Source organism: Candoia aspera, chromosome 2 (genome assembly GCF_035149785.1).
Source record: "Candoia aspera isolate rCanAsp1 chromosome 2, rCanAsp1.hap2, whole genome shotgun sequence".
In the NCBI taxonomy this organism is placed as follows: domain Eukaryota; kingdom Metazoa; phylum Chordata; class Lepidosauria; order Squamata; family Boidae; genus Candoia; species Candoia aspera.
The window spans coordinates 140,623,845-140,647,709 of record NC_086154.1 but is presented as its reverse complement, the minus strand read 5'-3'; the positions used below and the strand labels follow the sequence as shown (position 1 = coordinate 140,647,709).

General features: G+C 40.3%; 1 protein-coding gene across 2 annotated transcripts in view; it reads left to right on the top strand.

Moving 5' to 3' along the window:
* The first annotated feature begins 8,251 nt into the window (after positions 1-8,251).
* The window catches only part of KIF5A (kinesin family member 5A), a 60,619-nt gene continuing 45,005 nt past the window's right edge, over positions 8,252-23,865 (top strand). For both annotated transcript variants that reach the window (XM_063293912.1, XM_063293911.1), the window contains exon 1: positions 8,252-8,661. In XM_063293912.1, coding sequence (XP_063149982.1) covers positions 8,533-8,661 — 129 coding nt within the window. In that variant the 5' untranslated portion in view covers positions 8,252-8,532. The remainder of the gene's footprint in view (positions 8,662-23,865) is intronic.

The following is a 23,865-nucleotide window of genomic DNA, read 5'->3' as shown; positions in this document are numbered from 1 at the left end:
ACATGACCAGGGAGGTGTCTACGGACAAACGCCGGCTCTTCGGCTTTGAAACGGAGATGAGCACCACCCCCTAGAGTCGGACACGACTGGACTTAATGTCAAGGGAAACCTTTTAAGTATCTCCAAACCGTTGTTAAACTAATGGTTGTTAAGCGAGGACTACCTGTATTCACAAGAATGGGAACAGAGGGATTCAGTGGAGCTTTCTTCCAGGTCCAGGAGTGAAGAGCTGTGTTATAAAACATCCAGCATGAGACAGTGTCTTTGGCAGACCACCCTTCCAGCTGGACAGAAGAACGCAGCAGGCAGCCTCAGAGCAAAGTATTGAAGAGCTAAATTCATGCAGAGTTTGAGGGAGAACATCCATGCATCCCTAAACCAGCCTATTGTTTTGAAGTGCAGGGCTAGACGCTCTCCCTTAACCTTGTCCTGTAGTGAAAGAATATTTAACTGCCAGTCCAGTCAACATCTGGACATTGAAAAAGAAGGCACCACATTATTCTTAGCCTTGGGCTGCAAAATATATTGGGCCAAAACTAGTATTCTTGAAATGGAGAATAATGGCGATAGCTATCTGGCCACTCCTTATCCTTCCCCCAGCCACCTTCAGTAGAATTATAGGCCTTACTCGTATCTTTCAGGGTCTTGCTTTGCTGTGATTCAGGAAATAATACAAAGTGTACTATTACCACTAATACAGTGGGTGTGTCTTTTATTTTATGCCTGTATATTGTTACTAATTCATTATGTCTTTTTATTAAGTACATGCACCTAATCCTTTAGAGCATCCTTATTGTGAACCTAAATAATTCATTAGGCAAATTGGTTGCAAGTTGTAAGAATAGAAGTGTATATGCTCCAACTTATCATAGCAAGGGAAACATGTTAAAAGCAAATTACTAATGACACATAATTTGGGGTTGTATATGCCCGGTACTTTAGAGTTTAAATTGACTTTTAAACAATTGACTCTGCAGCTCTGTAGCCATTTGCTTGGGGAAAAAAAAAAGTTCAGTCAAACTGAGAGGACATAAATAGAACCCTAAAAAATTAATTCTGATATAATATTTTAAAGCTTACTATATTTAAGACATCTCTTTTAAAGTTACTTATTTGCTTTGATTATATTTTTGTATTGTGAGCTGCTTTGATTGTCCTTTGGATGGAACCACAGGATAGAAAATAAATATTAATATAATGTTTTGCATATGCTGAAAATCTTTTCATGCTTCAGTATGAAAGACTTATTGTTGTTAGTTGCTGTCGAGTTGTTTACGACTCATGGCAACCCTCTATGTATAACAGAACGAAATGCTGTTCGGTCTTGCGCCATATGCCTGACTGTTCCAATGTTTGCATCCATTGTTGCTGTGATTGTATCAATCCATCGCATTGAAGGTCTTCCTCTTTTCCGCTGGCCCTCGACTTTCCCAAACATGATGTCCTTTGTCAGTGGAAATATAGGGCATAAAGAATGTAATAAAAAAGGCCTGTAGATACAACTGAATTTCCAAACATGGTGTTCATTGGCACCAGTGTGCCAAAGGATATCTCCCTTGATGTATCTAAGGCTTCCTGCCCCACCTGAACTTTTAACGATATGTCAGATTTTTTAATTTAAAAAACAGGAAACTGTCATACATCAAAGCAAAACCTTAACATCCAGGATAATCTTTTATAGTAAAAACAGATTCTATATAGGCCTCATTTATATTTTTAGAAAAAACATGTCAAGTGGCTGCAGAGACAGTGATGGGGATGGGAGTGCAGGGTTTAGAGCAGCCTTTCTCAACCTTTTGACCCTGGAGGAACCCTTGAAGTATTTTTCAGGCCTCAGGGAGCCCCTGCACATTCAGGCTCAAATACAGGCCACAAGTTACAAAATATATATTCGTTTCATGGGTAGGCCTGTATATATGCACGAACGGTGTTCTTAAACTCAAAATAAAGGAACTTACCTCTTTAATGTGAAGGTGCCCAAATTTGAAATAATTTTTTAAATAAATCATGATCTCCCAGGGAACCCCTAATCACCTCTCATGGAACTCGAGGGCTCCACGGAACCCTGGTTGAGAAACCCTGGTTTAGAGAGAGGCAATGGAGATCATCTTCACTCCATTGCCTTTGGTAAGTCTATGTTTTATCATTGACCGTGTCTCCCCTAGCAGCCAATTTGTGAACAGGTATGCCATAAGGAGTGGCATACCAAGTGCCCACAAACTTCCAAATGCATTTCATATAATATTTGGGGAACCATATTTGTGTGTGTGTGTTTTCAAGTCAGTTTTTGACTCTGATGACTGTCTGGACTAGTTTTCTTGGCAAGATTTTGGAAGCGGTTTGCCCTTGCCTCCTTCCTAGGGCTGAGAGAGGGACTGGCCCAAGGTCACCCAGCTGGCTTTGTGCCTAAGGCAGGGCTAGAACTCCCAGTCTCCCAGTCTCTAGCCTGATGCCTTAACCACTACACCAAACTGGCTCTCAGGGAATCATATGCATTTCATTTCTATATGCATGCATACACACATATAGTAGAGCTGTACAAATTCTTCAAAACAGGTGCTGCAGAATGTGTTGGAGTACATATGAAACACTTCTTTAATTGTTAAAGGAGCTGCATCTCTTCCCAGATTCACGTGACTGCTTTTGAACTGCTCATGGCTGTTTTCACATGCATCTGCATATACAGCTACTTCACTTTGCTGATGAAAACAAAAATGAAGAATTCACGTAATCTCTTTTGAAGGTTTTGCGGAGTTTGCTTTCTGCACACACAAATGTCCTATGCTACTTATATGAGGATTCTGAGTTTGACTGTAGAGGAATTGAACTCTTGCGAGTCTTCCAGGGGATGTGAGGATGAAAGAGCCAGAGTTTATGTGAGCTTTCAAGTCCTAAATTTTATAACTACCCCCCTTTGTAGTATAATCTCTAAAGCAAATTATTTATGAAATTTTATCTTGGAACTTATGCATTCGCTATAGACACACACAAATGTATACCTATATGTGATACAGATAGAATTAAAGATTTTCTCCAATTAAGTCTCCATCATCAGACGTACAAATTTCTCTTGTTCCGTACTGAATTTTTCTCTAATTTGCAGTATTGTCATTGAGGCCTAGTACTACCTGTGCTAAATTGGTCTTTACTAAGCAAACATTTGCTTGTTTTAACATTCTGAATCTTTTGGAATCAAAGCTCATATCAGTTAAAAATATGTACAGTGATTAAAATTTGGTTCTCAACCTCCTTTTTGGGACATGGTTAAATTAATAGGTTGCAGTTACACTTTCTCAGCATCCATTGGCTTATGTATTAAGCATTATTGCAATGTACATGCGATACACCATTTTGTTCCCTCACACTCCCAGCTGAATTCAGTGGAGCTTTGTCTTAGGTTTGCTAGCAAATTAAAACACCCCAGGACTTCCATTCTTGAACTAGTGAGCAAGATCCATTCAGCAGAGTGTGATTTCCTTCTAAACACTCATACACAAATAAGCTTACATATATCCAACTTGCCTCTAAGGAAACTAAGGTACCGTTCATGGCTTCTCTTTTTTTCTGTTCTCCATATACAGTATCTCACAGCAATCCTGTGGGATGGGTTATTCAGAGGCCCAAATTCACTCAGCTAGCTGTACCTCTGAGTAGCAGTTTTAGCATGGCCTCCTCAGTCCTTATCTATCACCAAACTGATTATCTTACAGTGCCCTGGAGCATATGGCTACTGTTCCAACATATGAAACTGAATATATGGTACTGTATATACCATACGAATTGTTGTGCCAGATTGAATCAGAATAAGGGCCATTTAATTAGGCATTTGGTGTTCTCGTCAGTATCCAGCCTGATGTCTCAAGGACACGCAGGCAGGCCACAGACTTCACCTCTCTTTTCTCAGCCATTCCTTTTTAAAGCTTCATTTAGTTCAATCCATCTGGAAGAAAAGGAATCCTCTTTGCCAATTATTGGAGTTGCTCTGCTCTTGTCTTCTTGCCTGCCGCAAAAAGCTGCTGCATTTCTGGTATCACTACATCTTCATGTGTCAGACTCCATCTGATTTCTGCAGTTTTTGCAATATCTGCCCAAATGGGTCTCTTTTTCTTGGAAGAGTAAGCAGTGGTGATGATTAAAAGGTTTTACTGTATGCATATCTTCCGGGCTGGGACATTACTTAGGGAGGGAGGGAGGGAGAGGGAAATATCTCTGGCTACATAGCCAATTTCAACCATATTCCAACAGCACTGAGTGGATTTATAACGTATTATATTACATTCATTACATAACTAACACCCATGAGAAATTCTGTGCACTCCAAAACTGTGTTTCAGTTTTGTATCAGCCTATGATCTCTTGACATAACTAAAAGCTGATTCACATGACTTTCTTATTCAAAATTATATACATTTTTAATATTGCACATTATGCAGGCACATGCATACAGATACTTGAGCACAAATCGTTTTCATAGATTTTCTTACACAATTTAAAGGGAGTACAAAATACAGCTCGGTCATAATGCCGTTTGGAGGTTAGAACTGGACAGCAAGCCCTGAAAAGGAGTTTAATCAGCAGGAGAGGAACTTTTACCTGGATGGCCCAGTTATATGTTTGAAAATTATGCAAGGGTGAATCACCAGCATTGGTGTCTTTGTCAGGGGCAAACAAGATCTTTCAGGGCTGAGCAGAAGCAGCCTAGAAGCCACTGGGTCAATCTCCCTGGTTCACTGTTAGACTTTAGGACTGGGTTCCATCCCTATTTCAAGCTCAGTTTAATGCAGGTATTTTCTTATAAAAAATAAGTCTTCCTTGAGATAAGCTCTGTTCCTAGTGACTTAATGCACATATCCATGTAGTTGTCTTGGCAACAATTGGAAGTGGTTTGTTGTTGCCTTCTGTGATGTTTTTTCAACTTCCCATCCTAGCTACAAATTTGGGATATCCTTGGAGTCACCCTTCCAAGTACTAATCAAGTCTGATCCTGCTTAGCTTTCTTTCAGCCAAAGTCACAAGGTGCTGCCATCAATAGTTATGTTCAAAAGGAGGGGACATTAAAAAAAATAATGCTGGCAACAAGAATCTTCTTCCCTATCTCCACATATGCTAGCAGGGTTTAGAAAGTGGTAGATGATCTATTCATTTAGCCCATGGTAGAACCCCCTCTGCTTGAGACCACTGTGCCCATGCTGAAATACAGTACATGTTAATCCTATTTGGCTTATTCTTAAATGTAGGACAATCCTAAATTTTGCTTCTAATGCCAGGATGTTTAAAGAGCATCTGAGCACCGAGCATTATACACCAAAATGGTGCCTGTAGATATCTACCTTGCCATCCATAGGCTCCTTGCTCTTCCATTATTTAAATCAGTGCTTCTCAACCTCAGCAACTTTAAGATGGGTGGACTTCGACTCCCAGAATTTCCCAGCCAGCATGGCTGCCTGAGGAATTCTGGGAGTTGTAGTCCACCCATCTTAAAGTTGCTGAGGTTGAGAAGCACTGATTTAAAGATTTGACTTTTTTTTTTAATAAAAAGGGAAATTAGCAAACTGCAAAGCAAAGTACTGATTTGATTTATATGAATGCTCTGTGCTCTTCATGTACACCAGACACATTCTTAGAAAATAAAAATGATAGGGGCAGTAGCAACATGCTACATTTGAAAATATGTGAAAAATCCAGAAGCAAGAGGAAGGAGTGGACAGCATTCCAGGAGGCTAGAGCTGATGGTGGGCAGCAATACTGTCCATTTGGTTTCTAGTGACTGAGTGCTTTATGGCTTGCTATGCCTGCTGTGGCAGTTGTTTTGTGAGAGTACCCAGAACATGGTTTCAGTTCCAAGCACATCTACCAGCCTCAAACATTTGGAAACCTGGACTTGAACTTAACTCAAGCCTGTTCAAGTATGAGCACTTCTTGACAGCATGTTAAAAAGCATTTTTAAAAACCAGTCCAAAGGATCATTTTAAAGAACTAGGAACAGAATATTTGCCCCCAGATCAAGAAGCTGCGGTCTTTAAAAGAAGAAGAAAAGGGAAGCATAGACCAGGTTCAATAATTCATTTGGAGAAGATTTGTCAACTTTTGTCTCAGTTAATGAAGGGAGAACCAGCACCAGTGCTGGGTTGAGCAGATTTGGTCTTGTAGACATTATTCCATTATGTAATCCCATCCCACAATATAGCATTAAGGTCTATGACTAGCCACTGGAAGAAAAGCTATTTACAGTCACCGCACAGGACATGCTTACCATTCACTTTCATGTCAAGCAACTCCAGTTCTGTTTCAATGCTGTCTTGCCATCATAAGGTGAGAATAAAAACAAAGTTGTATGACTCAAAACAGAGGGATGATTTGCCCCTTGCTTCAAGATTAACATTTCTCACAGAAGTCACCAAGTACCATTGCATATTGTCACCCATTGCTCAGTCATGTAAACATATGCAAACATTAAATTGGTTTTCTCTTTCTTTGGGATGTATTTTGTTGCCGCCTCCTGAACAATGTTGCGAACTTCTGTCCAGAGTTCTTCCGGGACCCTATCTACTAAGTCCAGTCCCTTAAATCTATTCTTCACCTCCACTGCATATTCCTTAGGGATATTAGTGAGCTCATATCTAGCTGATCTGGGGGTCTTCCCTAATCTCTTTAGTCTGATCCTAAATTGTGCAAGAAGAAGTTCGTGATTGGAACTACAGTCAGCTCCAGGTCTTGTTTTTACCGACTGTATAGATGTCCGCCACCTTTGGCTGCAAAGGATGTAGTCAATCTGATTTCGGTGTTGTCCATCTGGTGAAGTCCATGTATAAAGCCGTCTCTTAGGTTGTTGGAAGAGAGTGTTTGTTATGCAGAGTGAGTTGTCTTGGCAAAATTTTGTCAGCCTATGTCCTGCTTCATTTTGTTCTCCCAGGCCATACTTACCTGTAATTCCAGGTGTCATTCGACTGCCCACCTTAGCATTCCAGTCTCCTGTGATGAAAATCACATCTCTTTTAGGCGTGTTGTCCAGTAGGTGCTGCAGATCCTCATAGAACTGCTCTACTTCAGCTTCTTCAGCATTTGTGGTTGGGGCGTATATTTGGATCACTGTGATGTTAGATGGCTTGCCCTGAATTCAAATTGAGATCATTCTGTCGTTTTTTGGGTTGTATCCAAGCACTGCTTTAGCCACTTTACTATTAATTATGAAGGCTACTCCATTTCTTCTGTGGTCCTCTTGTCCACAGTAGTAGATCTGGTGGTCATTTGATGTGAAGTGGCCCATTCCAGTCCATTTCAGTTCACTGACGCCCAAAATGTCTATCTTGAATCTTGACATCTCACCAATAACCACATCCAATTTGCCCTGGCTCATAGATCTTACGTTCCAGGTTCCAATGGCATGTTGATCCTTAGAACATCGGATTCGCCGTTCACCACCAGCACCGTCGGCCGCTAGCCGTCCTTTCGGCTTTGAGCTAGCTGCGTCATCACGTCTGGGGCTAGTTGAACTCATCCTCTGTTCCTCCCCAGTAGCATTTTGACCATCTTCCGACCTGGGGGTCTCATCTTCCGATGGTGTACCGACATATCTCTGGTTGTACTGATCCATTTAGTTTTCACGGCAAGAATACTGGGGTGGGTTGCCATTACCTTCCCCAGGGATCGCATTTAGTCTGACCTCTCTGTCATGACCTTCCCGTCTTGGGTGGCCCTTCACGGTTTAGCTCATGGCATCATTGAGGTGCTCAAGCTCCAGCACCATGACAAGGTAACGTGAGGAAAAGTAACAATTTGCTCTTCCCAATCTTCCATAAATGATAGGCATAGATGAATTTTTCAGTGATGTCTTTGAGTAAGTTCCATCCCACTCAAATCCCATTCAGTTGTGATTTTTTTTTCTTTCTGAATGTTCCTGAGCAACAATGAAACAAAGGAGAAAGAGTCTCTTGAACTTTTACTAGCTGCATACAAAGGGGAAAAACAACTTTTCTAAACTTTGCATGACAAACTCCACCTTTCAACATTTCCTCTTCTATACATCTATTGTCTATAGAGTCCCTGTACTCTTCTATGTGTGGGAAAAATAAAAGGAACAAAGTAACTGGTGCCAACTGGAACATCAAGTGAAGAGACTAGCTGGAAGGAGAAGCCCTCAAAATAATTTTCACGTCCACCTTAAGGCACTGGAGTTGCTCCACCTTAAAAGTATTAACCCTGAGCTACAGCCCATCCCTTTGCCTGATGCTGATGCTGCCGATTCCTGCAGCAGGAGGGGGGGATAGAGGCACCGCAAGCAGCATCCCAGGGTACCACAGGCGTGGAAGACTTACCAGCCCAGCTGAGAGAGCCAACTGCTCTGCTGCTGTGGGTTGACAATCTAGGAAAGGCTGCCCTTTTTTGGTTCTCCATTTGAGAGTGCCTTGGTGCTACCTGCTTTTGCCTTCCTCCATCTCTCATCTTTCCTTGGAACTTGCATCTCCTGCTCCTCTTCACTTCTTCTAGCTACAAAAGCTGCACACCAGGACAGAGCCCCATTGCCCAGCCAGCATGACTACTGAAATCAATGAATGCAGCATCAAGGTGCTCTGTAGGTTCCGGCCCTTGAATCAGTCGGAGATCATACGGGGAGATAAATTCATCCCAGTTTTCCAGGGCGATGACACCGTCATCATTGGGGTAAGCAAATACTGGAGGTGAGAGAAACATGTAGATTTGTCTGGGGATGCTTCTGAAATGAAAGGCTTTCACCACTTGATCCTCTTAGCCAGGCCTGTTCTGGAAGACAAACTGCCCCTGGGTACAAGAGCCAGTTGCTCTTAAAACCAAGGGTCCTTTTTATGCTTAAATTCAGCTCTTTTGTGTCCTAAGGAACCATCCAGGTGGAATCTTTTGCATCTTCCTGTAGCATAAAAGCCCATCAGCATAAACAAGAACGCCTCTCCATCTGTCTGGGGAAAATTGGTAATGGTAGGGAGATGCTTTGAGTTTTGTATGTGTGTTTGCATCCTTAGGCTTGAAGCCACTGGGTGTGGCTAGCTTAGCTATCGGTTTGGCTCCTTGGGAAGAAATAAAGGAACCTCTTAGAACAGGGTGGAAAACAAAACAAAAAACAATAGCAAACACAATTTTGGTTTCACTCCCCCGAATCTCTTTGCAAGTCATGTATTTTCTTCTCTTTCCAAACCTAAAAATTATTCTGTCACTTCAAATTGAAATTATGCTGCCTCTTCTCCCTGACATCCCCACCTACAGAGTATTTACTCAGAGATGTAAAGTTGATACCTAATTTGATTTTCCAACATCAGCAATTGTGATTTTCTGGCAATGCCCACTGCATTCTATCCACCCCCACAATACTCCATGTTCAGTTTCATTCATAAGTATAAGAATACGAGTTAAAATTATGCAGGTGGCTTGCTAAATAGCCTGCTGGTTGTTTATACAAGTCTGACAATGCCCCTGAAGCTTGTCCTTGGGGTCTCTGTGTTTGCCACTTTTTGTTATAATTCTGGGCTTTTGTCCTTTAGATTGTTTGGATATTTCGAGTGCTAAATACACCCTCTAAGGGGAGGGGTAGGAATTGATTTTGCTTGGAGTGAAAACACCATATGCTGCTACCATGCTGAACAATTATGCTTAACCCTTCTCTCATAATGGGCCAATGCCACAAACTATTATTTTATCAGTGGCTGGTTACCATTGGGGGACTAAAAAGTGTTGTATATGTTTAAGAAGTGGCTAGTTGTTGCTTTGCAGAGGGACAGCAGATGAATAATCTACCTCAACAGTCCTTAAAATATAAGTAGGGGTTCATCCACTGACCAGTTATGCCATTATACACAACTGACAGATACTAAATTAAGATTAGGTTGGTCCCACCCAAGGTGACCCAGCTACTCGTGGTATATGGGAGGATTCAAACTCCCAAATAGGCTACTGTACTCAGGGCCGCAACTAGGGTCTGTGTCACCCAGGGCAAACATGGATTCCGCGCCCACTTTGGCGCCCCCCAGTGCTCATTTTGGCACCCCCCCCAGAGCTCATTTTGGTGCCCCACCAGCGTGGCGCCCAGGGCACATGCCCCGGTTGCCCCCCACTAGTTGCAGCCCTGACTGTACTGCACATCTCTTTGGTTCCAGGATGTCAAGTTATCAATCTGCATGGCCTGACTCCTTTCCTATTGCACTGGCAAATTAAGGCCCCGTGATCTCAAATTTATTTTTCACTTAGAAGCCAAGTTGTTTTCTTTTGCCTTGGCTTGGAAAAGCCTGACATGTAAAAAAGCCTTTTGATCTGGCCCTGCTGCACTGCAAAGTCATTCCAGTTGGTGGGTTCAGCAGAGATTTTCAGTGGAGTTCCTTAACACGATGGGCCTGTGTTCATGATTGGTGTTATTTCTTCCTTTCTTTTTCTTTGTAAAGCCTGGGCTACAGTTGTCTTTCATTTAAACTAGGATCAAACTATTTGGAATTGCTTACGCTCTACCCCAAATATCACCAGATCAGTTAAGACTGGTCTATGAAAAGATGGATTCATTTAGGCACTTGAAGTTCGGTGGATATTTGCCTTTCCTGAAATACAACTCTGATTCTTCTTCTTTTGGAGGAAAACCCCAGGAAGGCATGAATTTCACTGCAGAGAGAGAGAGCAGGCAGCAGGATGCCTGGGCTCTGCTGCTTGGTCATCACTCAGAGCAATGACTAGGAGCCTTCCTTCCTAAGGACCACTCCCTTCCTTTGTGCTCAGCTCTAGGCCATTGCTGGATCCATCTCTAAATTACATCCTTGCTTTTATGCCCTCACCATCTTGATCTTCTGCCCTTTACTGCTCTTTCCAGCTGAGATTACACAAGGCCTCTAGGTTTTTTATGGGGGGGGGCAGGGGAGGTCTCCTTTGACTGTGGCAACAAGTAAAGCCACTGGTTTTGCAACTGGGTATAGGTACAACTTGGTTTTCCATCCTCAGCACCTGCTTCTTGTGGTGGCTGAACGGAGATCAGCAATAGTGATTATGTATTATGTATTTATTATTTGGTTTGCTGATTTTTTTCCAATGATGCTGAACCAATTTCCAAGCTGGAAAGAGCTTATGTTAGCAATCAGTTTCATTACACATCAGAGAAAATAGTCTAATTAGCTGTGGCTTTTTTCCCTCTGAAATATTTGGGAAAAGTTTTCTCATTTTTTTTGGTGATTCTCTAGTCCTGGTAAAAATTGTTGAAACACTTGCTTTTGGATATGTTCTAATGAACTGTCATGACTATGTGCCTTTTTTTTTGCTATTAATATCTCTCCCTATAAAATAGGGGTTAAGTGTATACAATTCATGAACCCCTTTTCTGAAACCCTAACAATTCCCAGAAATTGTGCTGCTAAATACAAGCAACTAGTCACCACAAAATGGTGACAGTATTTCTCACCATTATTCAGTAGATATCAAAGAAATCCCATGTATAATTCTTTGCAATGTACTAATACAACCTAGATTTTTAAGAAAAAAATCCTAAAGATCACTAACCTGAAGAAGTCACACCACACCCCCTTTGGCAGTATCACCTCACCATCTGACCCATTTCATTACTTGGGCCCAGCAGAAAAAGGGAAAAATTAAGGGTAGCCTTAAGTCACTGAAAAATGTCTTGCCTATGTTGTAAAGGACTGGCTACAACATGTATATCAGTTTTCCTATCCTGGTAATATCCAATTAAGGTGGATTCTAAATCTATCATCTTCACCAGCATAAATAATGGAAGACCTAGCTGGGGTGATATTCAGAATAATTGGAGACTGTTTCTTGAGGGGAGGATCTTCTGGACAATCCTCAGGAGGAGCTAAAATGAAAGATGGGTCTGCTGTTGGCCTTGGCAGGAAACCTCTATTTCTGGGAGGCCCGTCTCATAGCTAAATTGGTCGTGCAATATGCAGTATGATTTAGCTATGTTTGGAATCCTTAAGTCTTTAAAGCTCTTCAAGTTGTGGACCTCTCTAGTATAAAGATTCCATAGCTGTAAATGGGAATTGGGTTGCATGGTGCAACCCAGAGATTGGATCTTCCATTGCACCAGCACTGAGTCAGCAAATGGAGTAACTACCATGGTACTTACTCTTACCAAGTCCCATTATTCATTCTCCTCTCTCCTGACACGCACCAGAGTTAAGTTTTGCCTTACCTTAAAAAGAGGAGAAGGAATTTATGGAAGCTGGTAAGAACATAGACATTGATAGAAAATCTCTCCTGTCTAATTTATTTAATGTTTAATTTTTGCTTATTTGCTTTATTTATTCACAATGTTTCTATACTGTACCACACAGAAACAGAAAGTTTTATTGTAGTTTTTAGAAAACTCTAAAGTATTCAAAGCAGAATGAAAACAGCAGTGGAATATGGTATAAAACTTGCAATAGGGAAGAAAAATAGCATAAACAGGCCTAAGAGACACAAATAAGTTTTAGACTGAAGTTATTTGAAAGATAAAAATATTGCTGGCACAAAAACAAAAGACATAGGCAATATGCAAATCGCCCTGGAGAAATCATTCTGCAAGCAAGATGCCACCACAGCAAAGCCATTTTTCAAAAAATCACTCTCCTCACTCATACAAACTTCAGAATGCAAAAAAGCAAATTTACTTACCATCTTTCCAATGAATATCGTAACATTAATTTTTATTAGATTTACCTTCTCATTTGTGGCAATGAAGATATAGAACAACCTTTTGATTCACTTTTCCTCCAACTTGGACATCCTCCTGATACATGGACTTCAACTCCCAGAATTCCCCAGCCAAAATGGCTATTGCTGAGATTTCATATGCTTGAAGTTTACAGAACTAGGAAGCAGCCAGGTTGGAGAAGTGAATAAAAAGATACCATTTAAATCCAATGAAAGTAACTACAAGTTGCATTAAAAAAAGCCAAATAACTAGACTTTTGGGTTATATATAAAATTTAGTTAAAAAGGAAGGGTCATCCTCCGCAAAAGGGAAAATCCGAACATTGATATAAAAATTACAGATGGGTAACCTGCTATGGTAGTATGTGATTTTATTGATTTCATTACATTCTGCATCTCTACGTTATGGATGAGAGCTACCCCACATGGTGAAAATGCTGCTTTTACTATCCTCTCCCTCAACACTCTCAGAGCAAAAGGGCAGCAACACACTACAGTATGGAGTGTCACAAGCCCTTCTCACAGAGAATCAAGTTTTTTCCATCTCTGCACCTCAGCCGGAAGCAATGTGCCTGCTGGCCTGTTGCTCCCAACCTTTGCCTGCCTCTTGGGGGTACAGCTTCCTGCCAGCTGCCTGGCATACTTTATCTCTGGACTTCCACAGTACTCAAGGAGAGTTAGAGGAACCATTTTGAATCTGCTGTGGCTGAGATCATCCCCCAGAGCAAGCAGGGTGGCTTTGCTCTCTGCTGGCGATGGTTTGCATCCCCAATGAGCTGTTATGTGTCAGAGTTGATTGTTTTGTGATGATTCTAAGCAGGTAATATATTTTCTAAATCATCATCATTATAGCCTTCAGATGATTAACTAACCTGCTAAAAGGTTTCTCGCATGGAAACACACACTTAGCAAATGTAAAAATCTACCTTGTAAAAACCAAGTGAGGTCTAACTTGGATGGACATTTGTGCAGGGCCAAGAAAGAAAGAAATCACTTCACTTTGAAAATAGAAGAGGAGACAGATTTGCCTAAAATTTGCATATTCCAATCTGTGTATTGAAATACATATTTAACAATAATTATTGGATTTTAAATGGAACTGAAATATACTTCACCATAGTATAAAAGACTATGACCAGGAGATCGTGTCCCTACAAAACCTGTTATACAGGTGCTTACCAGCGATGGGCCCTCCAATTCTTAAACCAGGATGGCTTATGTACGGTAGAACACCTGGTCATTCTATTTACTTTGTCCCTCCTGAACCAGCCTGCTTGGTTTCCATGTTGGCCAAGGAGAAAGCTAGCCTACTCACCCCATTCTGTGTGGAATTTCTTGTTGCTTATGGCTAACAAACACAGTAAGTTGTTATTAAGCTGCATTATGAAATACCTTTACTAACAGACAGCCTACCTATTATCATAGGATGCTTATTTTGCTCATTTTCAAAGGAACCTATTTAGAAAATAGATGAATATTCCCATCTTACCAAAAGGGTACTGAGATTAATTTTCCTAGTGACCTTGTCCTCTACAATATAACATTTTTATTTCTGAGTGAAACTAACAGTGCAGCTGTATATACACTCCTGATATTAATCTTATTGAGTTCCTTGATACACCTATAAAAGGGTATATAGGAATATCACCTACAGCTACTACTTTTGAAACTTGCATAAGACAGACCTATTCTCTAAGTTGTACATAGAGTATAGTGTGGAAAAGAGATAGCTTTGTTATTGAATCGGAAGTGGAAATGTGACAGAGGAAGTACTACCTGCACAGTTTAATATAAGTAATTCAGAACATATTTAGGAAAGAACATTTGGGTCCAGACTAAGGAAACAGGATTCTAGGGAAGACTTGAATTCCTTACTGTAACTTTGACAAGGTGTTTGTGGAATGCAGCTCTGGAAAGGATAATGAGGGATGTTACAGGCATTAATTCTGTATGAGATTCTTAGACAGGCAGACCTCTAAAAAGTGAGAGAAAAGTTGTAAATTAAGATACTGCATAGATAATAGGATAACTGGTGGCTGAGGAAGAAAAAGAAGTATTTCAAAACATACACACATAGAACAGACTGATGTTTCTGTCTTAACTTGGTAAAAGAGCTGTTAGCCATTCAATTAAACAATCTGGGAGAAAGAAATTCAAACAATTTAGAGATCCTGCCTTAATTAATTCACTTAGATGAGGGTTGGAGTTTTGCTGATTTACTTTCCAAGATTCTGTATTCTAACCTTTGTTTCCCTGGAATTAAACTAGATTGATGAAAGTCCATGTGAACCTTGCTTTCCTGGCCTTGTGTTGCTATTTAGGTATTTAGCACATATCCCGTATTTTGGGAGTATGATTTTATAGATGGAAATGTTCTTCAGGAATGTACACATTGATAAAAGAGGTTTTATGTAAATACAGTTTAGGTTATCTGCTGTTTATCTGAACCATCAAGGAGATACTAGATTAGAAAGGAATGAGGGAGAAGTCTTGTTGATGTCACTCCAGATATCCAAGATTGACAGTTCAGTTCCTCCTTCCTTGTAAATTGTTCTGATAAACTCGTTGAGCAGTTGCCTTGATGTAGAAATGTGTGATTTGATGATGTAAATGGTATGCCATTCTAAATTAACTTTGCCATCTTTTGATAGCATTACTTACTGTTGTAAACAACCTCAGAAAATACTTGAAGATAAATACTGTGCATTTAAGATGCCTGGAAGACTTATATCCTCCAGGAAATTTGACAGTAAACTGCAAAGACTTGAACTGTGGCCAGTAATTAATAGCTTAACTATGTAAAACACTAACACACAAAAGGGTTTACTGTATTGAACATAGAACAGTTGCTCACAGGAAACTGTTGGACCTCCAAGGATCGCTGAGCTAACCCCACCCACCCCCCAATAATTCCAGCCAACAGGGCCAATGATGAGGGATGCTGGAGCTCCACAACATCTGGAGGGCCACAGATTCTCCACCCCTGCACTGAATGTTCTTCATACGACAGCCTGGCTGTCTCTTGCTGTTTTTTCACTGCAGCAGAATGTGAAATAAGTGACCACTTTCCCTGCAGTGGGTTTCTTCAATATTCCTGCAGTCAAATATGATTATTGCTTTAAGGCAGGAGAGAAGTAGCCACATCCCACAGGGGGTGGGGGGGAGGAAAATTGTAGCCTGGCAACCATTAGGAGAAGAACTGTACATACTGCAGAAAATCTCACGGATAGGGTGAAGGGGAATGGATGAGGAAACGCAGAGAGCTGCATTAGTCTGCATCTACTCGGTGTGGTGGCTTCTGACTTAGAGATGGGCAGCCCTTAATCTAGTTCTGCTTTAACATAGATGCCCTCCTCCAGTTGTTTTAATTGGCCCATCATTGAGGCAAAAGCTTTTTCCTCTGTACTGGGGTGACTCTGTAGCAAAATGGCGGGGGGGGGTGTTTCAGCAGAGGCGTAGCATAATTCTAGTTTGCAATTCCACTGCCACAACCTCAATATGATATAGTCACATGTTTTTACACTGATGTTATCTTTGGATCCGCTCTTTTCCTGACAGTGTAGTATTTTAGGTGTGGTGAAGTGTTATTGTATTACATTTTGTCTCTCATTAACTCAGAGGATCAGTTGTGTATAAAGAGTTAAAACTTTATTTAACAGGAAGGTTGTATGAACAGATAATATAGCTGTATGTTGTGCCAGTTTGGTAGTGCAGAATTCCATTCTTGTTTAGAGAATGATTATTTTTTCATAAGAGCCACAAAGTCACTCTCTTGTTTTTTCTTATTTTATATATTATAGTTGTCTCCTCTTCCTTTTGTCTCCTTTTTCTTTAGTCAAATGTCCGCAAAACTTTATCCAAGTAGCCTTAGTTTCTGCCCAACTTTCCTAATAAGAAAGTGTAATTCCTGCATTATTTCAACACAGTGTAAGTAATCTATCATTTCATCACAAGGTGTATGTATTTCATACAGAAATTAATGTTTTGGTGAATCAGCCTTAAAACAGGAATACAAATGGATGGAGCCTGGGAGACAATAATATGTAAAGAAGTAAAGTTACTTAAACAGTAACTTGGCCATTTCTAGTTTAAAAGGCTTAATCTTGGATATGGACAGCTGGTACTCTTTATTTCTGACTGTCTTGCCCTTTTTAAAAAGCAAGTTTCTAGCCTTCATCGTGAAAAATATCTTTCAAAACTTGTAAGCAATATTTTGTGCAGTATTACAAGGGATGTCTATAGCTCTCACATGCATTAGAATCTCGTATATGATTTCCAGGTCACGTTCGTACTTGTTCCTTGCTCTGTTTTTGACATCATAGTATCCATTAACAGCAAATAAATTAGATTCTGCCATTACTCACATATTAGACTCAGGATGGAGTGTGCAACTTGAGCTGGCTTATGAGGGATGAGCCTATTGACTTACACTGTACTATTTCTTCATCCCACAGATAATTATTTTACAGAATTTACTATATGGAGATGCAATGACTTGTGTTAGCTTAAATGGTAGACAAAGTCACATCAGCCATACTAGCTAAGTATATCTTCCTGTTGTGAAAGTGCCTACGGTACTGAATCCTACGTGTTAGGGTTAAAACTAGGGCGTGGTGGGGGTGGGGAATCCAAAATCCACAGAGACAATATCCTTTTTGATAGACTGATTGTATAAAATTGCTGTCAGCATTCTGGTTTCAAGAATTCTTCATCAAGCAGCCATTTAAGAAGAAATGTCAGGAGAGGAAATAATGTTTTTTATTGCTTTATTTATTACAAGTGTCATGAGTGAGGATGGCGAGCAGGGGGCTCCCATCCAGGCTGTAAAGCGCATGCGTAGCACTGAGGAATTAGGTGGCCATTCAAAGAGACACAGATCGGGCCCGCCTTAACCTTTGGGGTTTATATGGCTGGGTTTTTCCCACGCTTCTTCAGTTTGTTAGGATTCTCTGTTATGTAGCAGTAATAAAACACTAGAGACCTATTCCTTGTCTCAGCGTGGTTCCTGGCTATTAGGACAACAAGTCTTTTTATGCCATTTCAATCAAGCAATCTAAGTAGCTTACAAAAGCTATATAATAATAATTAACTGTAATTGATGCTGGAACTATGTCTGCACCAGGTCAGGTTGTGATAAGGAGGGATGAGGAACCATCAGATGTGCAAATTGGGTGTTTTGGGATACCAGATAGCATTAGATTGCAAAGAAGAAGCAAACAAATATTTATGAATCTTCCACTTAGAAATATGAAGACCAAGTTTACACACTCAGAAGCATCTGGCTGGTCACTTTTGAAACAGAATTTCCAGCTGAATGATCTAATTTTAAAAGAGTTACTTACCTAATGACTCTTTTTCCATCATCAAAATGTTATGAATATAGGATTTATTTTGCTTTGGCAAAGCGTTTTGGCTTCTACAAGTACTTAGTACCAGTGATTAGGTGAACAAGGCACATCAGTGGGAAGCAGCAAAGTAATACTAAAATTTAAAGAGGCTTTAAACTAAGCTAGAAATGAACTTTGAATCAGCTCCTTCTCTATTCCATAACTACAGGGTTAGGGCAGTTTCTCTTGGCATGTGCAGAGTAAATAGCCTCCCTTGAGTTTAAATGCATGTATGGTATGGGTAGCCATGATCCCTAGTATTTTTCATATTAAAAATAAGATGCTGCTGCTGAATCTGTGATTTCCTTTCTACTGCTTATGAATGGAAAATTCTTGTCTATTTCAAATCCTTTCCATCATGTTTTGTGTATTTATTTGTTTGTTTGTTTGTTAAATTTCTCCACTGCCCATCTCATGCAACAACTCTGGGTGGTTTACAATAAATAAAAGAATAAGAATTCATTATAAAATATAAATATGAATAAATATAAAAATATAAAAATGTAAAAATGTAAAATATAAAATATGAAGTCCAGGATGGTCTTAATGAAATTGATTGCGGTCACATCACAGTACCAGCCACCTCCATGATCGACTACCCCCCCTCTCGCCCCAAGCGAGGTGGCATAGCCAGGTCTTAACTCCCTTTCTGAAGGCCAGGAGAGTGGGGGCCACCCTCTCCCAGTTTTTCCTTTGATTTCCTGATGTTGCAAACACAATCATCCATCTGCCCCATGTTGTTCCCGTTTTCTACATCCAGCATCCTGATATGGTTAGCACCGATTAAGTCACTCAGCAACAGTTGCCTTGATTCTCCCAAAGCAGATTATGGGATTTTTGTGCTGCTTTCACTGATAGAAAAAGCACATACAGAGGAAACTGATTATTACCTTAGCAGATCCAGCTAAGAGAACTGTGGTTGAAAATGAAAGTGGGCCAGGACTCAGTTCAAATGCAGAACCAAGGAGATAGTGTTTTGGAGTCCATGAGTTGTAATATTTTCAATTTTCTGCTTCTTCTGCTTTCCTAGAATTCTTGGGCGTTGAGGTCCCTATTTTTCTCTCCCCTCTCATAAGTAACCATATTTATCCGAAAGGAAGATGACCTTGAACTTAAGAGGATCCCCTCTCTTCAAAATAAAAAAGTATATTTGCATTATCATAATTCTTAAGGAATCTAAGATAGCCATTTATTTATTTATTTAATATTATTTTCTATCACACCTTTAATATTTTTACAAATAACTCAAGGCAGCGAACATACCTAATACTCCTTCCTCCTCCTATTTTCCCCACAACAACTACCCTGTGAGGTGGGTTGGGCTGAGAGAGAGTAACTGGCCCAAGGTCGCCCAGCCGGCTTTCATGCCCAAGGCGGGACTAGTACTCTCAGTCTCCTGGTTTCTAGCTCATTGCCTTAACCACTAGACCAAATTGGAGAAAAATACTCTTCTTTTTCCTTAAGTAAAGTGAATTTTCAGAAAATTTAAATGTCTTGCTTTCAATGTATTAATCTATCTATATGCCTCAAAAGATTTCCCTATTGTATCTGATATAATATGCCAAATTGAGGTTAGCAATATTCTATAAATTTACAAGCCACAAAATACATTGAAAAGCATTTGAGTTTGTTTTTTGATATATGGCAATTAATATTTATGCTGATGCCAATTAAATGCCAAATTATTACTTTTTATAGCTTCTAAAATCAAATATGTACAGAAGCATTTTTCCAGGTATTAAACCAGTTTGGTACACAATACTATGCTATTTCATGTAAGAGAATGAAGCTAAAACCAATCTAACACCATTCTGTGCCCAAATTGATGAAATAATTTTGTGACTTGACATTTTCATTAATTTATTTTTGAGGATTCTGTATTGCACTGTCTGTGTTTAATTTCTTTGTTATAATCTACCATTCTTGCAAAACCTGTGGTGAACACTGTATGGATAATGTCATTATTTGCTTTAGTCACTAGATGGCTCTGGGTGAAACTATATCTGGGTGGACTCAGAAATTTATGTTCTCTTCTCTTTTAAATGAGACAAAGTTCTTAGACAGCCTCCTGGCAGTCAACCGTGATAGATCATCATAAAATGTTTGATATGGGCTTCTTTTGAAGACCATGGTAATAAATCTAAAATATAGCTGCTAAAAGACCAAGGGATTGGAATTGAAATTTATTTCATCTGGGCTTCAAATAGTTGCTGTGATTTCCGGACAGTCTCTAGGCATATATTGGTATTATGTGCCAGTATTAGATTTTAAAATCGTATCTAGCTTAGAATTGGTATACCTAAAGGTTGCATCCACATCAATCGGTCTAGATGGTAAGATCATCACTTCTGTCAGCTAAGAAGACACCGCATCAGTCCTCCACCAGCTATGGTTTGACTGTGGCATTTTCTCCCTGGGGAAGTTCAAGAGGTACCTTAGTTGTTCATGCTTCTGGCGCCAGGCTAAATACTTTCTATTCCCTCAGGTATTTTCATTCAGTTGCAATCCCAGTAGAATTAGTTTTATGGTGTACTTTCACCAGCTGCTTTTATTTAGTTGTTATATTACTGATATTTTTAAAATTGGGTTAGCAGGGCCAGTTTATGGGTCCAGAAAAGTGAGGGCCTTCAAGCAGGAGGAAGCAGGCAATAGGCTAGTGATCTGAAGGTGCAAAAGCAAATAAGCTATGACTGTCTGCCTCTGTCACTCCCCCCGGAGAATGCTTCACGTCTGTCTTGGGCGAAGGGAACTTTGGGCAGGGCTAACTCAGCTCTGTGTTAACAAACAGGTAGATCAGGCTGATGTGGTTATTCTCCCAGTTTACTGCATGGTGAGTAGTGCTATGGTATTCCCAGTTCATGTTGTCAATACAGATAACTGTTTTTTGTAAAGCACAATGACTTCTTCGCTTCCACCACCTCATTTTGTACGAATCCATCTGCATGGTTCATTGAGGGCTGTATGTAGGGGCAGGGCTCTAAAGCTGGCATTGGGACCCAGTTTCTTTAAATCAATCCTGTGGATTACTTTTTATGCCAGTTGAGCTTTCCGTATGGATTCTAAAAGTGAGTTTGTGTGAGTGTAAAGCTACTACTGTATGATAAAATAATGATGAGATTTTTGTTTTAATCCATTCAATCGTGTTCAATTCTTGGAGACTGCCTGGACTAGTCCCTGCAGTTTTCTTGGCAAGGTTTTTCAGAAGTGGTTTGCCATTGCCTCCTTCCTAGGGCTGTAATGATTGCCCTAGCCCAAATACTCAGACTCACAAGAGGCTGCTAAATGAGATCTGATTTATTAGAGAACTAAAGACAAGTACAAAGAAAGCTGAGAATGAGCAAAAGCGCGCCAAATACAAACTTAAACCCTTGGTGCAAACGTATCCCGCCTCCCTCGTAGCAGCCCTGCCCGGCACAGGTGCTAGCAATCGTCAGAGTTGCTAGCCTGGGAAAGTAACCTTGAGCTCAGTAGACAAGACAAATACATTCCAAAGCAAAGCGAAAAGATAACTGTTCCCATCCTCCCCACAGAGATGAAACACGCATCCAATTAATGACATGCGAAACGTTACGATGTATCAAAGACATTGAAATGGCGAACATGACAAGGGCTAAGAGAAAGTGACTGGCCCAAGATCACCCAGCTGGCTTCTTGCCCAAGACAGGACTAAAACTCATGGTCTCCTGATTTCTAGCCTGATGCCTTAACCACTACACCATACTGCTTTTCTATAATAATGAGATAAAAATCCCTTAATTTTTAAAAAATGCCTACCAAATACTTACTCTTAAAGAAAATCAAATTTAAGTTTATTCTATTTATTTTACATATATAAATCACTTCAGTGCAAAGGGCACTAGACAGTGAACAGCAAAATGAACACTAATATCAAAACATAATGCTGAAAAACAAAACAAAAAAAATCCCATGATCACCTACTAAGGCACCTATCATGGCATGGGACCTTTGATATTTTGGGACAACCTTCTTCAAATTGTTTCTTCCCACCTGATAAAATCATGTAGAAGTGTTTTGGGTCCCTTCCTTCAGAGACTGAGCATGAACTTGTTTCACCCCATCCATACAGGCTCTAAATGCTCGTTCGGGACCTCTATGTTGCAAGCTGATACTATGTGTGTGCTCTTGCATGCTCCAAAGGATTTTTCCAAATCATTTCTGAAATCCTACACAGCTGTAGAAAACACTGGTTAAATACCTGAGGCTGTTTGGCTAAGGACAACATTGAGGGAATCATGGGAGAGAAAAAGATGTTACAAGGGCACATTTGTGCTGTTGGTGAGGTCAACTGAGGAAAAGACCCTTCTCTGTGCCCTCTCTTACTTTCTGGGCTGCTGCTGTTTCCTTTGGTTGCAGTTCTGCTTAATTGCAGCAGTTCAATTAAGCACATTGCTTATCTGCTTAAATAAATGGCAGCTATGACCTAAAGCTAATTCCTGTTGACTGTTTGAATTTGGATATGGAAGGTGATGGATTTTTTAAGCTGCTTGGTTGAAACCCTTTCATGATCTGCCCTTCTCAGCCTCCCTTCTGGACCCCCAAACTGCCACATTCAAGAGCCAATAGAGCAATAGCTGATAGGAGAACCAGCTGCCTCCTTCATCTCCCTTCCCCTGGGTAGGTGAGGAGAAGGAATCACATCTGCTTCCACATGATAGAGAAGCTGCAGTCTCAGTGGCCTTGGTCTTCTTGTTACAGAACCTGGTCATCCCATCCAGCAGTGCCAGTAGGGGCTGTGAAGACAAGCAATATGGCAGGCTCTAGGTGTCTGAATATAATTGGCTCTAAAGAAGCTAGGATTAGCCAAAAGGCAAACGATTTCCAGAGGGCTAGTCATGTTAAATCTGTTGTGGCAAAAATAGCATCCCCAAGGCCCCTTAAGGACTAAGCAGGAGTATGATGGCTTCTGCTTTCGGAAAGTCAAATCCACTTCAGCAGCTGCATCTGATGAAGTGGAGTCTAGCCCATGAAAGCCTATGCCGTGTGTGTGTGTGTGTGTGTTTATACTGACACAAAACTCATCATCCTGAATGAACACCGGGGTAGGTTTGAAATTGGCCATTCTTAATTACCTGTGCTTATTCACAGCTCAGTCATTATTAATTAGGTTATTGTTCTATGTCAGCCACCACCCTGCCACTAAAAATATGAACAAAGTGCCAGAATCATTGAGGAGCAGGTGAGATAATTCCCCCAATTGCTTTCTTTTCTGATTCTCCCATTGCTCTCATCTCACCTTTGGGATGAGTGGGACATTACCCTACTTTAGGTAATGTTGACTTTAATGGACAATGGACAAATTAAGCAAAGCACGAATAACCATGCCACGCCAAACAGGAAAGTTGAAATTGGGAAGCCATAATTGGAAGCCATAACTCTCAGGCTTCTTCTTGGCAGGCCAGACCGAAGCTAATTAAACATGCACATTAGCATCCATGAAACCACTAATGAGTAATTTATTACAGAAGAGCTAAGACTCCATTATGAATGAATTCCAGCAACTGCTGTGTGTCCTTTATGACTTCTGTTTATGATAATAGCATTCTGTTTTCTTGCATGTTTTTCTCCCAACCACTCTACTGTATGTAAAGGGTTAGATGTGATTCTTTTTTTTTTGGACAGAAGTTACAGTTTCTATTTCTTCTTTGTTTTGGTAACAGTGAGATGGACTGAGGCTGTATATTTTTTTACCGGGTAAGAATTAACTTTCACACCACCTTCCTTCAACCAATTTTATGTACAGCTTGAATATTAAATGCAGCATCTTGATAAGGGAGTAAACCAAGCTACAAAACAAGATTTC